The sequence below is a fragment of the Apis cerana genome, linkage group LG7 (assembly GCF_029169275.1).
Source record: "Apis cerana isolate GH-2021 linkage group LG7, AcerK_1.0, whole genome shotgun sequence".
NCBI classification, from domain to species: Eukaryota; Metazoa; Arthropoda; class Insecta; order Hymenoptera; family Apidae; genus Apis; species Apis cerana.
In genome coordinates this window covers 7,803,432-7,820,907 of record NC_083858.1, presented here as the reverse complement: position 1 = coordinate 7,820,907, position 17,476 = coordinate 7,803,432, and the positions used below count along the sequence as shown (strand labels likewise).

Genomic DNA, 17,476 nt, shown 5'->3' with positions numbered 1-17,476 from the left:
CGCGAAATTCTTTGAATTCTTCGAATAAGAAAGAAAAAAGAGATATCTCATTACTATTTTCATATATCGTCATGTATCATTTATATATATTAAATCTAAAAAAAAAAAAGAAAAATATCTATAAAAATATGCACACATAATAATAACTTTATCCAAAAATGTTCGCCTACAATTAATAATATTTTCGATAAATCGATATCAATAAATATTGTTAATATCATTGATTGTATTTTAAAACGGATTAAAACCGTATTCAAAATATCATTATATCATTGTCAATATCTTTTTTAATAACATTATTATCGATATTATTGATCGTATTGGCTTCCTTAACGCGAGATTCAACTTTCCAGGAAATGAATACAATCGAAGTATTCATGTATAATTCATACATGCATACATTCCTTTCGTATTTGATAATCCAACTATCCTCCATTATTTGAATTAATAGAGAGACAAGATCATTTGGACCACAAATGTTCCTCGATCCAATTATTCGAACTAATAGACGGATAAGATTATTTGGATCACAATTTTTTCTTAAACGAGTCTATCGTTCAGTAACAATAGATGATAAAAGTTAGAAAATCCGGAGTTTTTAATACACAAATTTAAAATTAAATTCCAGTTCAATCAGAAATATTCCTTTTAATCTTTTAATAGCTTCTGACTGAGAAAACGTGGAAATTTTTTTTCTCTAGAAGTAGTCCAAGAAATAATTAGCAGTTAAAGAAGTATTTATTATATACGTTATGCACGTGAATTATATACATATTACGATTTGGCACCAATTAGATGCATTAGAACGTCATTCGACGAACACGTATGAGCAATATAGATTGACACTTATGATGCAGTCACGATGCAAAAAAAGGACATATCCTGCTAATCGTTGTTACACACTGTTTTTTTTTTTTTTTAGACTCGTAGAAGCAAAAGTAGCATCGGTGAAACGGTATGCAAACCGAGAAAATGATCAAAGATATAAGTGTTGAAAGTTGTATCTTTGTTCTGTCGCCTCGCTTCGTAAGGAATTTCAATGGCGTTGTAAACCATGAGAAAATTCTTTCCATCGCGCATAAATCTCGAGATGAAAATAAATCTTACATAGGGAAACTATCTGAATGCTGATGATATTTGCTTTCGTTTATATTGGTCTTATTGAAAGCTATGAAAAGAAAATGAAAAAAAGAAATTTAATTAAAATAAAAATTAATAAATTTGTAAATTGGAATATTGGAAAGAAACTTTTTTACAGCATCAGGGACAATAAATGAAAACAAGATTTTCATTTATAGAGTTCACTACAATATTGAATATTACATTATTCTTTGTAATATTATTTCTAGATGCCTTTTTTTAAAAATATTTTTTTCATTTTTTAACGAGGGAATCGACGAGTGATTTAATACTTAAAAGATGATTCACTTTTTAATCTCTGCATAATTATTATATTTAGACATTTTGAAGTAATGTATAAAAAGGATCGTTATCATTTGATCCGGTAAATCATTGATAAAAGTAGAAAAAAAATTAATTTTTTACCTTCAAAAATTTTAAGAAAAAGTTTAAAGTTTATTATTAATATGGTTGCAAAGAGAAAGAACTTAATTCATGATTAAAATCGAAGACAATTTTTTATACTGTTTTTATCATTTGTGCGATAAGCAATATGAAAGTTTTCTCTCAAATTTTTGTAAAACGATTAGAATAGATATAAGCATTGGTCAATAAACTAGAAAAATGAAATATTATTATGCTAACATGTGCAGAAACAAGGTCGCGATAGATTGTTATGACCTTATTATCTTCAACATGTTGTGAAGATTATTGCTACAATGGGATCTAAACGAGAGAAGAGAGTGTAAAATATTCATTTTGATCGCAGCGAATTCTATCCTTTCCTTTTCGTTCGATACGTGTAGAAATTTCTTTTTAATATTATTCGAATTATTGTAATTCAGACATTATAATATTATTAATTTTCATCTTGTAAACTATAAATTATCCTTAAAATAGAATGGAAACAATTTTCTTTATCAATGAATTTAAGCAATAAATATTAATTTATTAATATTAATCGCACGATATTTATTTAAAGCAATTATTTCACGAAAATAAATATTACGAGTTTGAAACAGAAAAGGTGTTTCGAAAGAACGAATCAAACGCATGTTTTTTCAGTGTCTGAAAATATTGAATTTTTTCCATTGTAAATTTTATTTTTTTATGATATCGAATATTATACACGTGTATATTCCATTTGTATATATACCTTTCGCGCTGTTCAAATTCGTATCACCGTGCTTCGAAAGAACACGTTCCCTTTTACATTTGAATCAACGAATATACTTTTTTCCTGATTTTTCTTGATTAAAACGCAGAATTTTTCGTAGAAAAATAAAATTCTTTCAAGAATTAAACGTATGTGTATAATAGAAGCAAAAAAATTTGCAACTTCTTTGATGAATATAATCTTCGAAATTTCTTCACGAACATAACGAAATAATTTAATCCATTATTTATCACTTACAGATCGATCAAAGAATACTCCATCGACTCATTTATATATATATATATATTTTTAAATAAGCATCCAATCATTCCAACTTTCAGCTTTCATTCTCCGTTAAAAAGCACGTATCACAATTACAAACGTAATTTTTCACGTTTCAATTACTGAATTTCCTGAATTTCCTCTCTCACGTTTTTTTTTCGTACACGTGTATATGAGTGTACACACGTACACGGGTCGTTTCACTCGTTGCGCCATCGAGTTCTTTCGTGTGCAACGAACCGGTGTCGTATTTCGTTCCATTCTTTTAAACGGGCAAGGAAAAGGTCGCACATCCATTGCCGCATTAGACCCTGGTTATGGTCATTGCGCCAATTCAGTTCGACATCCGTCCACGTCATTCGTTCGCGTGTGGACAGCCACTTGGTCGCTAAATAGCCGGGGCAGGATGACGTTTCGACCGTGTTGGCCGAATTCAAAAGGGTCGTTGACGTCGGGGAGGGGATTTTGTTTTAGACCGAAGACGTTTAACTCGTGATGGCAAAGTTCGTGTTTGCCGCCATTAAGGAGGGGATCGGGTTCAATATGTACTTACGAGTTAATTTCGATATTCGTGTTTCGTTCCACATCCGGGTTTCGAATGGTACTCGAAGATAATGATATTTTGTGGGATCGTAGTACAGCACGGTGAATCACGAAATTGATCGCGTAAGTCGCGTTATAATATACAGGGGAACCTAATCCGATAATTATCGTGATTTTAATGAAAGTTATATTTAATTGTAATAGCAAGTTTTTGACGATATATTTACAAATATAAACTTTCAATCCATCTTTTTGTCCGTGGTATTTTCAAATAATATTCATTCTCGAGGAATATGGAATATAGAAGGAATTATAACGTGGAATCATTGACATATGTAACGTTATGTGCAAGGAATTTAATATTCTCGTTCGACGCAAATTTTTAAAAATCATTTTACGGAATCGTTTTATTTGTATCGCGATATTCGATGTTCGGATATCGATTAATATCGACGGTAATTTCTAATTTAATTTTCTAAATCTTTCTCGCTTCGTTAAACGCGCGTTTGCTAGACTCGGATGAGAATAATATACGATAAATTTCATGGCTGAATTTCACGGTGCATGTGCATACTTTTGTAAACAAAGAAAGCAAAGATTTGCCCTCGCAATAATGTATGTTGGAACGATGAATATACATTATTGTGCGTTTCACGGATCGCATGAGAATAGTAATTGTCTGTGCAGTGTTAGCAGTTCCACTTATGAACGCGTCGACAAAAAAGCTGAGGAATGAGATAATAGCGAATTCGTCACATCGAATGGCCATTTTCTCATTATCGGTCGTTATTTCATTTTCTTTTCTTCCACCGCGTATCGTGAAAATTGAAAATTCCTTGTGCCAACCCGTCTCGTATTATAATTCTCGATACTCTTCAAGAGGTAATTAATTAAATCTTTCGATGAATAAAACGAACAATAATAATAAAAAGAGGAAGAAGAAAGAGTAAAAATCTATAATACGTTGGAAAATTTTAAACGAGAATCAAGATCAAGAAGAGAGGGCGCGCGTTCTAATACGTGTTAGATCGGAGGAGCATGATTTTTATTACGTGTTTAAACCGAGAGCGTTCGTTTAGGAAGAAAATATTATTTAAAGGCAGCAAACAGTTTAAAATGGTTTCTTTCATTAATCTTACGCACGTCGATACGCCGTATCGCTGTTGAACGCTTTTGAACGTTTCCTGTTGACTTTTAATTGCGTTCCACGCATTGCCCGCGCGTTTTTAGACTGCTCAATGCATTGGCAGCGACGAAAAATAAGCTACATACGCGATATGTAAAATGGATCGATATAGCCAAGACACAAATTTTTAAAACTTAATTCTATAATATACGAGTAAAAATATCATATTGAAAACATAATATGTTGACAATTTGCCGATAAAACAAATTTCTTCAAGAAAATTTTATAAAATTCTAAATCATCCGATTTTTATTATTATCGGTATAACGGTTTCCTAAATTATCGACTTTTCCTTCGAACGTTATAAACCATCTACGAATGGTTTTCTATTCAAACTCGATAACGACGATATTTCACATTCGTTTGTATCGCCTTTACGCTTTGTCAGTATTCAGAATTGACTTTGAAACACGAGTTCAACAAATTTAACATTTAGAAACTTTACGTAAGGATCGATCGATGGAGGAAATTTTATGTAATTCCACGATTTAAAAGAAACGACGTTATTTCTGATACTGACACGTATAATTACAATATACTTTAAATTATAAAAGCAATCATAGCTTGACCTATCCAGCTAAATTCGACCTAGCTTTTTGACCTATAGAGAGATCGAGTTATAACCGCGCAGAAATTAACGCGTGGCGAATAATGGAGGGAAAGTTTGATTTACAATACTCGAAAAGAAAAATCGATAAATAAACGAATAAATCGCAGTGGAATCGTGCGTCGAACTCGGCGATAATTAGCATCGACTAGGTGTGCGTGCATCTGTGGTCAGCCAGGCTTCGATAAACCTTCGCGGCGATCATAAAAATATCTATATTCTAGTCCACGCAATAACAGGACAGTTGCGCCGATACACGCGTGGTACGATGCCGGGGAGCGATAGTAACACGTCATTCGACGCACGTTCACACGTGACGAGCCAACCGAGCTGACAGCAACGTAATGGAGGTTGCAGTCAAGGCTGTAGAAAGGCGTTCCTCGTTGCATCTTGCGAGCCGTGGTAAACGGTCGTCGACCCGCCGCGCTCCCGGCTCTTTGCGCAAGGTCATTTTACTTATTGTTGCAGATTCGTTTTACAGCGCGGCTATTCTTTCGCCGAGAGGGGCTTTGTTTGTTTCGCGGTCAACTCGCGTGACCGAGAGACGAACACTCGGCGAATTTTCGCCATCTTTAATGCGGCCGCGTTCCGAAACTGGCTTTCTTAAGTAGCCTCTTTATACGGATCGATAATCTAAACGGGAGTAAATAAATAACGCGTTTTATGAATTCCTTCCTTTTATGAATCCAAGTGGGTGGAATTCGAGCGACTGTGATAATTGTTCGTGGCGATTCGGGATATAATGATTTTTTTCTACGGTTAAATTCGAATATTATTCTATCCAATATTAATGCTAACATTAATAATTGTAACGAAAAGCGCGAATCGCTCCGAATATTTCTGCAATCACGGTAAATTCGATTAATTAAAAACTTGGTTTAAAATTAACAAAGCCTCGTGGAAAAATTTCTTGATTTCAGCCCGAACTGTTGTACACTCGTATCGATTTTCCGAAAAGTTGAGATATTTCCTGGAGAAAAAAGAGGAAGGAAAGCGTGGTTATAAAATTGTTAACGACAATCACAACTCGAAAAATTGGCGAACGAAATCGAGGAAATTGTACATCGCGTTGTTGGAGGATCTTTCGGTAACTGGATCCTTCGAGTAACGATGTTCAACGAATTCTCTTCCAGACCTTCTCGAAGAAGGTGCGCTCAAGTTAATTAGTTTTACGCCCTTTTGCGTAAGAAAGCATAATAGCACGGTTGTTGCGCCGAGGATAACTCCCTTTCACGAAGTCATTAAAGTCATCTTCCTCTCGGGGAACACAATACTCACGCGCGCGTCGTTACAACCCCATCGTTAAAAGCTTTGTGGAACTCACGAACGAATTGATTTTTTCGGGGCGGGGGAGAGGAGACGTGATTAATAATCCTTCGAGGAAGGGACGATTGTCTCGAGTTTCTTCTTTCTTCCATGGGAATGGTGATTACGTTTCTCTCGATAAAAATAGGGGTAGATTATTCGAGCAAAATTTACTTCGTACAACAAATAATAATCGTTTCGAGCGATCGATAATATTGTTTTTTTTTTTTTTTTATTGAAGGAATTTCAGGTTTGGAATATTTGGAAGAGTAATATAATTGGAAAATCGATTGTTGGAAGAATCTTGAAATTGTAAATGTTGATCAGATAATATCAATTGAATTCTTTATTAAAGGAATTTGAGGTTAGGCGATTATTTGGAAAAATAATATAAACCGAAGAATCAATTGTTTGAGGAAATAAAATTTATTTTTTTAATGAAATAACTTTTGGAATAACAAATAGTTATCTTTATTATTTAAATTAACATGATTTTTTCATGAAATGAAATTCACGAAAGTTTGAAAATGCCTCTAAGATCGAAATTACGCGATAAATTTGAAGATTGTTCTTTTGTAAAGAAGATGGTAAAATCGTAAAAATCATACTAGATAAAATTGAATATCTTATAATTTATATCGTATTATAAATTTTTTATAATGCAATGCTTCAAATAATAATCGAAATTAGAGAGAACATTTCTTCGAACTAGTGGCTCGTCAACTTTATTTTCTGGAAAAATATTTCTCTGCAGATCTGTAATCAGTTTAATTCAGAGAAAGTATTTTAATCATTTATCACTTTAATTATGAAATTTCAATAATTTGCTCAATATTTTTTCCATCATCGTTTCTTTCTTCAATTAGATTTAATTCTCTTCTGAGTAACGAACTCTGATTTGACGGAGTAATTTAATGTCAAATTATACGATAATCAACTGTATCCATCACGAGTAGTAAAGATACTTGTATATCGATACGTAAAAATTATACATGAAAATTATCTCAATTAAATTTTATTAGTTAGATTCAGATGTTAGTTTTTCTACGAATTATATAAATTATATAAATAATAAAAAAAAACAGGCTATTAGATTTAATAAATATTTAAGATATATATTTTGCATATTGATATTCAAAATTGTTCGAAAAATATGATTAATTTTTTTAAAATGGAGAACACCTCATATTTTTCTCTAAAATTTGATAAATACAGGGTTAAAAATATAGAATCACCATGTATATTTATATTTAATACAAAAATGATATTTTTATTGCAATATCGAGCAATCTATTTAACAGTCATTAGTTTTTTTTATTTTTTATTAAAAATAATAATCAACGATCGAGCAACATTTTTGATGCTTTTTCATATATTTTATCGTATATTTTGTGTTTAAACAAATATTAAACAGAGATTATTAAAAAAAAAATGGAGAAAAACGGCAGGTATCGTATATTTCAACTTGTTATAGAATGCTCTAAGTAAGATATTTTACTTAGACAGAAATATCTTCTGCGAGTATTTAAAAGTTTTTGTCGTGAAAAAGAAAAAGAAAAAAAAACTTTTTATTCATACTTTGGTCAAAGAAGGAACGAGGCAGAAACCTACTTTATTCTTCGAATACATACTTTATTCTTTCTTTTCGTTGGACATTCGTTTCCTTTTGGTGCAATATCTGAGAAAACTCTGTGTCGAGAAAACACAATCGTGCTATACACACGGATGCAAGATTATTCAGCTAATAGGAAGTCTGCTTTAGGCAATTTTCGTGAGTCATGAATTCGATAATTCTTTCTCTGCGAGAGAGAGAAAAAAAGAACATGGTCGCAGAGACACGGCAAATTGGTTTGTGGCAATTCGTGCGAGGGTTATATTTAAAGTTGTAATTGAAAGAAAAAATGTCGAATTATAAATATTATAAAATTATTGGAAAAACGTACATTTTAAATTCAATTATTGTTATCCGAAAGGAAATTTAGGACGAGCTCGTTGTTCGTCTACATGGTGATAAATTATCAAGGAACACAATTGAGAATTTCTTATTCGTTGCGCAATCACGTGGAAGCTCGCTCGTATCGTATCATTAACGATGCCATTTGTAGGCGATCAACGTGCGTCTAATGTTATTTTTTTCCTTTTCCTTCCGTTCGCAAGTCGAAACAGAATGACGAGGAAATTACGCCTACGATTCATGCGATTCGAAGCTATTCAAACAGCGATAGTGAGAATGGAATTATTGTAATATTCGTGTCATAAATTTATAATCTTTTATGCGAACACAAAAGTTGTCAAGTGTCTTTACAAAAGTGTCGAGATGAAGATGTTGAATCATAATTGATTTTAAAAGTCTATCAAACTTATTCCTGATCAAATTTTAACCAATTTAAGAATTTAATAATTGATGAATTTTTAAGTATTGGTAGTTTTAAGTTACAGATTGCCTTTGTTGCAATGCCTCTACTAAATTACGAAAGTATAGAATTATAGTCAATGGTATTTCTTTTTCTTTTCGATAAAATTTGCAAAACACACCTCACAAAATTCAATTCAAACGAGATTAAAAATATTCGATATTCGTGTTTACCATGAAAAAAAGGGAAAAAACTTTAAACAGTTTATTCCATTTTCTTTCACATTTGTCCCATTTTGCACAACACTCCTTATATTGTTCCTTCAAATTCGATCGACACCTTGACCTCACGAGATCACTCTTAACCTCGATTTTAAACCATCCTGTTAAATAAATCTCTAAAGGATGCATTCCACGTATATGCATATTCATGCGCACATCGTGATTACGTTTGAGGAAACGGTGTCTAACGGTTCAATCGAGCGTGAAAATAAATTTCGACAAATCAAATCATCACCGTACAAACTTATTTATAGAGGCGGAACCGAGAAATAAGTGGTACTCGTTCTTGTTGCATCAATTGTTGCCTCCCTCCTCCCCGTCCCTGATGACCTACACACATCACGAGTAAATGGGGGCAAAGAGCGGGCAAAGAGTCGAGTGTGCATGGGTTATCTCATCGAGATCTTCAGAATGAGGTCATGCCGATCGCAATTTATTCATAGGAGGCTATTGTAATCGCCCTTCCTTTTTTGTACTTTCAGATTTTTGTTTACATTTTTATCCACCTCCCTCTTGGAAAATTCTTTCGAAACGAGAACTATTCCCTTCGTGCAGCCAGGAAGTAACGCATTCTCTTCCATTTCTTTCTTTCTGCTCGTGCTATTATTTGTTGTAAAGTTTCTTTTTATCTTCTTTCGATTGATTCACAGATTAATGTGACGATCTTTGGAAAATGGATTCTTAACATTTTTGTACATCAAAAATTTGCTTTACTTTCTGGGATAATTTTGAAATTATCCAAATTTTCATAGAAACGTATTTGCCCTTTTTATGTAATAAACATCCATTTCTGAAAATTGTTTAATATCCTCTTCCTGCCCGATTATCCGAAAACTACTTATTCGAATGGATTTGTCCTTCAATTAGTTTGGATAATGTTGCACTAGATGAAACGAGATGGAGATGGAACGTGACGAAGACAGAGCACTCTATCTCTCCTCCTAGTTTTGGTCTAAAATTAAATTTCTACGATTATTTTTCAAATTTTCTATCTACTTTTTTTAAGAATCTTATTAAATAAATTTATCAAGCAAAGAATGCGGCCATAAACGATCACTCCTCGATCAAAAAGCAACAAATTTGATATTGTTTGATTTTGTCTCTCACGATGGAATTAATAAAGTTTTCTTACGTTTAACCGTATTTCCATTGCACACAATGGCTATTGAGCGTAATAATATAATGGGAATTGAATCATGAGTGCCAAGTATTTATTTTTACTTGTTATTTTGAACTTATTTCTGTACACTTTTGCACGTTTGCATCGTAAGGAGGATATTAATTGGATATCTTTCGATTTAACTAATCTTATTCGCTCTATTATTCTTTTCACTTTTCAAGAAATGTGCGAAAATAAAATTTTAATTGGTAAAGGAAGAAGAGAAATTACAAAATTACAGAATCCTAATTATTCGTTACATTATAAAATAAATAAACAAACAATGGAAACAAGATTATTGAAAGAAATCTTAGAAAATGAATATATAAATCGAAAAAATAATTTCAAGAAACAAAGAGCACACCCTTAGCCATTTGTAAAGGGGAAATTTTCTGATGGTCAATAATAAAAAGAAAAAAAGAGAAATCGTTTTATTGTCACAGGTATAACACGTTATCGAAAATTTCCCTTCCTTTTTCCCTGCACGAATTTTTTCCTTTCACGAAAATTTTCCCCTCTTCTTTTTCTTCTTCTTTTTTTTTTCCATGCATCGACACGGATTTAACGAGGTACCCTTTTCATTATGCGGAGCAAAAGGTCGGTCTGCTTAATGAAGAGCGGGTGCCTAGGTTGGTCGACGTTAATTGGGCGACGGAAGTTCAAAGCTCGAGAGCTTAACCGACGCCGCGCAAAACCGACGCCCCCTGCTCTTTTCATGCTGCTCGAATGCGACATTGTTGGTCGCCGTGGAACCGGTTCACGTCGTGTAAAACTTGACGAAAAATGAAATTTCTCCTCATCCTTTTCCCCGTCGTCGCTGCTTCCCCTCCTCTCCTTTCCATTTTCCAGAAAGGAGAGGAGCACAGCCGCGAAGAAGAACGCGAGAAACACGCTGGTCTACCTTTTTTTTTTTTTTCAAATATCAAGGCCGTATCCTTTTTACTCGATTCTTGCGATTCTCTGTGTTCTTCTCCGTAAATTGAATAAGACGATGAGAATTTATTAATTATTATTCATAGAGGTATTTAAATAAATTATACGCTGTCATGTTTTGCGTAAAGTAAGTGAAAAAATGAAAATTTAATTACGATGGGTGATCGGAAGGAGGAGGATGGTGTTTAATTTCGATACGTGCTGCACTTTTATATTGGAAGATAATGGAATTTAGTAGAAAGTTATATTATTTATTATAGAGTTAATTATAATTCGTATTGGAAAAATATAGCAGAATATTTATATTTATAATTTTTACTCGTAGAAACGAATGTTCAAAGTTTCGAAAGTTTTCTAGCTAAATTAAAATGAAGTTATAATTAAAGATATAAATAACTTTACAAAGTTATTTTAGGCAAAACGTTAAATAAAATTTGTATACAATAATCTTATCAAGAATATTAAAAGTTGATCGTTTTTTCATTTTATTTGCACTCACTTCATATCTTTTAATTTACAAGTTGAAAGGATTAGAATTTGCTGTTAATATTTGCCTGGAAAAATAATTATATGGTATTCCAATAATTATTCTAATAATTCAATTTAAAAGAAATATTTGTATTCTATTTACTATATAAACTAAAAATAAACTGGAAATGGAATTTATTATTTAAATTGTAGTCCTATTCAAGTTACACAACATTTAAATTATTCAATCGTGGAATTACATAATTTTTAAATTACCAATTTTATCAAGAATATTTAATTGCATTTCTTACAAATTTCTTCCATTCCTATAACACTTATATAAAATACGTTGTAGGAACGAATGCTTTTAAATTATCTTATTTATTTAAATATTCAAAAATATGCAGATATTATTCTTCAAAAATTCAACATAAGTTTCATAAATCTGTTTCTTAAAGACAAGCGTCGAGATTGTACAAAAAAAAGAAGAAAATAATTTTGCATATCACTGTTGCATATCAAGTAGCTTTACAGGAAAATGTGATCTTCTTGTCTAAGATCCAAAATAATAAACAAGATATATTTATTACATATCTGAATAGCACATAGAATCTTACTATTTCTGTTACTAAAATATAAAATTTTTTATACCTAATTACATAGTTCTATAGATAGAATTTTGTCAAAATTAAAAATCCGTAAGATTCCAAAGTTAATCATCGTCGCGTGATAATCGATATTTTTCATCAAAAATTACAGGATCCTGTGTTTACCTGGATCTAAATGTCTAAAAATAAAGAGAATACACCGTTGTTATAACGCACGAAAAAATTGTCATTTTTTCTCGAGTACGCACTCGTAGATAATGATGCACGGTTAACAGGTTAAGAGCAATGTTGGTTGATTAATAAACTATTCTAATTGGCGAGAATGATAGAACGTGTCGTTTACCGGCTCAGTGGCTCGTAAAGGGCATTTGCGCCAATTAACTTTCCTTCACGGAGAGCCGTCTCTCTCTCTCTCTCTCTCTCGCTTCACGATGGAATTAACAGACGAAGGCATTGTACGACGAATGCCCAATTCAATTATCCGACCCCGTAAACACCGACCAACCAACGTTTAACAACTTTACACGATTTTGTCGATGCCGGACACAATGTTTTTCTTTGTGCGGATATTCGTCCGTTAATTAAACTTTCAGGCGCTCTAGTCTTGATGTTTTTTTTTTTTTCTTTTGCTTCTGTGTAGAGCAAACTGCGTAATTCTTTTTGCGTATTCTAACTCGTTTACGTCGTGTTACGTGCTGGAAAATGAATAAAGTGATTCTTGTTTATTATACGATAAGATATGGCGTTTAAACGTTGGTTTTTACAATCGGTGAATTAAGAATGTAAATTGTGAAAATCTGATGTAAATTAGATATTCATCGACGAAGCTACGTACGAAATGTTGGAGAAAGAGAGGCGTGGAAGAGAAAAGTATGAAAATTAGAGATTCTTTTCTTTTACATTCTTGTTACATTCTTTTTCTTTTATTCATTAAATGCTTTCACGAGAATTGTTGTTGTTTGTCGGTCGTATAAAAAAACCTAGGTGTATAAAATTTTTCTATAAATATGATAAATATTCATGGTTAGAATCTACGTTTCCGTGAATCGGTGATGATTTTCTTCAACTTTCGACAGCTCAAAATTTCGATGTTCCGCTCTGATTCATCGATCCTGTTTATCGTGCCATTGTACGCATTCGTGAAATACTTTAGGAAGAATTCTCGATTCTAGAGACCAAAATAAATATAAAACTTGATGTTCAAAAATATTGATTGTTATTTATTACGAGCGATTTGAATAAACTTTGAAATTCATTTTATTTAAAATTTCGTAATGTTTAAACTATTCGAATTGAATAATACGAATTAATAATTTCTATTTATTGCTTTTACGTGTACAACAGAAGTTTATTTATCGTTAAAAAACGAGTCGAAGAATGCTGATGTTCTAATATTATTGACCCATTCAATATTTTATCTAGATGAAAATGTTCATTATACAAAGTACTGAGAAGTATACGATGCTCGTGGATAAGTTCTACAAAATGTATTGCACGATAATTGATTGCTAAACTTAGAAAATTGATATGAGATTAAAAAACCTATCAAAGAATAACATAACCTTACATATTGTACTTTTTAAAACAAAGTATAGTTTCGAAGATATTAAATATAAAATCGTCTATGAAATATTTATATAAAATTTAATAAAGTATACTCGTATATAAACGAATAAAAATGTTTATCTCCCGAAAATGTACAAAATTCTCTTAAAAATATATATATTTATATTTTAAATGTTTTATACTATAAAAAAAACAAATTAATAATAAAACAGGCTTCTCGTAATACTTTAATACACATTATTTAAGCTGTTGCCGAAGTTTGAAAATAAATAAATAAAAAAATTGTAACAATTAGGTAAGGTATTTAAAGTGCGACTACTCGTGTTTTTATGAATGTAACTTGGAAAAGCTTTCACCGAGAGGCTCAGTGGTCTAGGGGTATGATTCTCGCTTTGGGTGCGAGAGGTCCCGGGTTCAAATCCCGGCTGAGCCCGATTTTTTTTTTCTTTTTTAAATAATTTTTTATTACGTACAATTCCTCACAATTTTTTTTCAATAAAAATCGTATTTACGACAAAATCAAACAAACAAGTAAAATTAAAACAAAATAATAAATAAATGACATTAAATTGAAAGAGAATAATTTTTGCGGGAAGAGAAAAAAAACTTATTTTATTAGATTTAAAATTTATATACTCGTATTTCACATTCATTTTTTAATCACAAATTCGTTTTGTCGCGAGCAAACGACGAGCAAAGGAAAATACTTTAAAAGATAATTCGTACGTAAGTTTATTGCGCGCTGAAAAGTATGCCAGCAAGAAAGTACAGCAGCAACCGGCTCAGTGGTCTAGGGGTATGATTCTCGCTTTGGGTGCGAGAGGTCCCGGGTTCAAATCCCGGCTGAGCCCGTTTTTTTTTCACCATATCTTTCGATAAACGACTTTCGTCGCAATTTTATTTATATCGATTTAAATTTTATTCCCATACGTTTCCTCGAAATATTACGAAAAAATTACTCGCAGAGTAATGGAAAATTACAGACATATGAATTCTGTTTCCTACAGTTGAGAAAGATAATAAAGTTGTTAGTTTAACTAAATAATAATAATAAGCATATGTATTCGCCTGATAAGAAGCCTTCTGAAAGGAAATCTGATTGGTCGATTTCTATGAATCCAATGCATTCATAAAAAATAATAGTGACTGAAAGTGTTACATCTTCAGATAAGATCACCGTGACTTCTCGCTAGTCATATTTCTTTACGATATCTTCCTCGTGTATATTGAAATTGGACTCAAATCAACAAAACGAATCGTAAGACGAAACGTGGGACGATGGGAAAAAAAATACAAAGCAATGTACACAAAATACCTGGTACTTATGTAAATCGTCTTGAAGATTAAGATTTTTCTCTTTCGTATAAAATAAAACGAGAATCGAGGCGCGATTCGACAAATCATTCGCTATCAGTGTCACCCGCTAATTGACTAAAAAGCGTGTGTTGTTTGTCTATTATTACAGGCCCAGCACCATGGCGGCTGAGGAGGGTGCGCTGAGTGGCGGACTCGGGGCGAAATTAAAATGTCCGACCCCTATATCACGCTTGAGGGTGGAGAAGATCGAGGGTGGCCTGATGGTAGCTGGGGTTGTAATAGCTGCGAACTGCCAGATTGCTCTTCCGGCATTCGGCTTCCTCTTTATGCTCGTCGGCGCTGTACTCACCGGTTTGTATCCTCCTCTTATTGTTTTCACCCATGTAACGCGTATATTTCTATATTTCATACAACCGTCCATTGTGTTCCGTATATTATCGGAACGAATGGAATAACAAAGGATCCTCGACCGGTTTATTAACCGATTTTATGAAAATGTGTTTCATAAAAAGTATTTAATAAACTGGGCAGATATCCGGAAATCGTCCGTTTGTATCGTTTGTAAGGATTGATCGGCATTGTCCCGCGTTTGCTAAATGTTTATGATCGAACAATGAATATAATGCGAGTGCAGGTTTAATTTATTCCGCGTGATATTCATGAACGATATAATATAAAAAATAATTTTCTATTATTTAATATTACGCAGTTAACGTTATGTTTATTAAATAAATAGAATTTATATTATTCTATTGATTTTTATGAGTTAATGTTTTAATTTTCATTTTTCAAATTTTTGAAAAAAAATTGCTTGAAATTAATTCTTTTTTGGAACACCCTGTATATAAAAGATAGTAATAAATATTTATATATATACTTCAAGATTTTAGATACTATGAAAAAAAGAAAAATAATACAAGTTGTATTTTTTTTTAAATTACTTCATTTGTAAATAGACAATCAATAATAGATGATTATTCACGATAGACTATTAATAATAGATAATCATAGATGATTCATAATAGACCGTTAGATCGCTTTTCATTCATGATTTCTTAATACAATGTAGAAACTTCTTTTGTTCGATTTGCATTATTATTATTATTATTATATAAAAATGAAGTAAAAAAGAACGTTTGAGGATTTCAGGTAAAGAGTTTTCTTAAATTTGTTTCTGATAAAAGGCAACGCGACGAATGTCGGTCAACTAGGCAATAACCGTGTTGTTTCTTTTGCATCATGAGTTTCGTGAGTTTCAACTATAACATTTGCGTTGTTATTTCTTTTTCATAAAGCTTAAAAGCTGCAACAGTTTCGACGTTTTATCGTTTCTTTTAACGTTTCTTTCGCGTGTTCTTTATGAATTAAATTTTAACATTTGTTAAATTCTCGTTATGCACTCGTTGTGCACTTTTAGTTGAGATTAACAAAAGCTTGTTTTAATGCAACTTTGTTTCAGAATTAAATAATTTTCGTGCTTTGAATATTTATCTTTTTCCATTTTTTTTCAAATGATGAAATTAATTGTATCGCATAATATCGAAGTTTTATATTAATTTTATATCTAAAAAATATCAATATATTTGAGAAAATTTATAGCTATATAAATAAATTTAATCTTCCAACATTACCTCGTTAAGTAAAATATCATGTTACATGGAATAATTTAAATAACCAAAAAAAAAAGTATTCATAATTAAATAATATTTAGAAATTAAATTGGAATAACGAAATGATTAAACAAATTTTTATTCAATTCAACAAAAAAGTAATTATAGAATTCTTTTTGTAAGTTTTTTCCAAATTTAATTCAATTAATAGACTGTTAATATAAATTTTATTTCATTTAATTTTTTTAAAATTATTAAAAATATAAAATATAATAAATGATCAATGGACATCGTTAAAAGAATATTTACTAAAATAAGTCGTAATAAGCTTATATAAGCGATGTATCTTGGAAGCATAATGTAATGTAAAATTGCTATATATTATTAGTCGAAGAGTCATTCAATATATTGCACTTTCCATTTCGGAGAAAGTAAACGGGTTATGCACATGATAATAGAATTATTGTCTGCGAGAAAATAATGAATATCATAAGTTTATTCTCTGTTATAAATATGATACAAAAATGGTATCAGTGATGAGAAGAAATTTTGTTTGAAATTGAAAACAATAATTGAAAAATATGTTAACAGAATTTTTGTTCATCGTACATATACTTGTACAATATATATATATAAAATATGAAAGTTTTTATATGTATTTATATTTTATATGTACTTATTTCGAAACAACTTATCGTTTTTAAAATTTATGTCTTTGTAATGATAGCCTTCTCTCGAAAGAAGAGGAAGAAAGGAAATAGTTTCAGACAAAAATTATTTTCGTTGTCTCGATATATTGAATCCATTCCAAAAGATGAGAAATAGATAAATGAATACCAGAATAAAGATTAATAATAAATTTTTAGGTTAGGTTAAGTTAGAATATATTATTTTGATTATTTTAAAAGAATTTTTGATTCGAATCTAAATCAGATATAAATTTTCCTCGTTAAACATTTAACATTTAAGAATATAAATTTTA

General features: G+C 31.3%; 1 protein-coding gene and 2 non-coding genes across 8 annotated transcripts in view; all 3 read left to right on the top strand.

Moving 5' to 3' along the window:
- The window catches only part of LOC107993180 (uncharacterized), a 97,950-nt gene that overhangs the window by 20,683 nt on the left and 59,791 nt on the right, over window positions 1–17,476 (top strand). For all 6 annotated transcript variants that reach the window (XM_017049465.3, XM_062077008.1, XM_017049467.3 and 3 more), the window contains exon 2: window positions 15,033–15,235. In XM_017049465.3, the coding sequence (XP_016904954.1) occupies window positions 15,033–15,235 (203 nt within the window). The remainder of the gene's footprint in view (window positions 1–15,032; window positions 15,236–17,476) is intronic.
- Trnap-ugg (transfer RNA proline (anticodon UGG)) lies at window positions 13,929–14,000 on the top strand. The gene has a single exon. It is a non-coding gene; the product is annotated as a tRNA-Pro (tRNA).
- Trnap-ugg (transfer RNA proline (anticodon UGG)) lies at window positions 14,347–14,418 on the top strand. The gene has a single exon. It is a non-coding gene; the product is annotated as a tRNA-Pro (tRNA).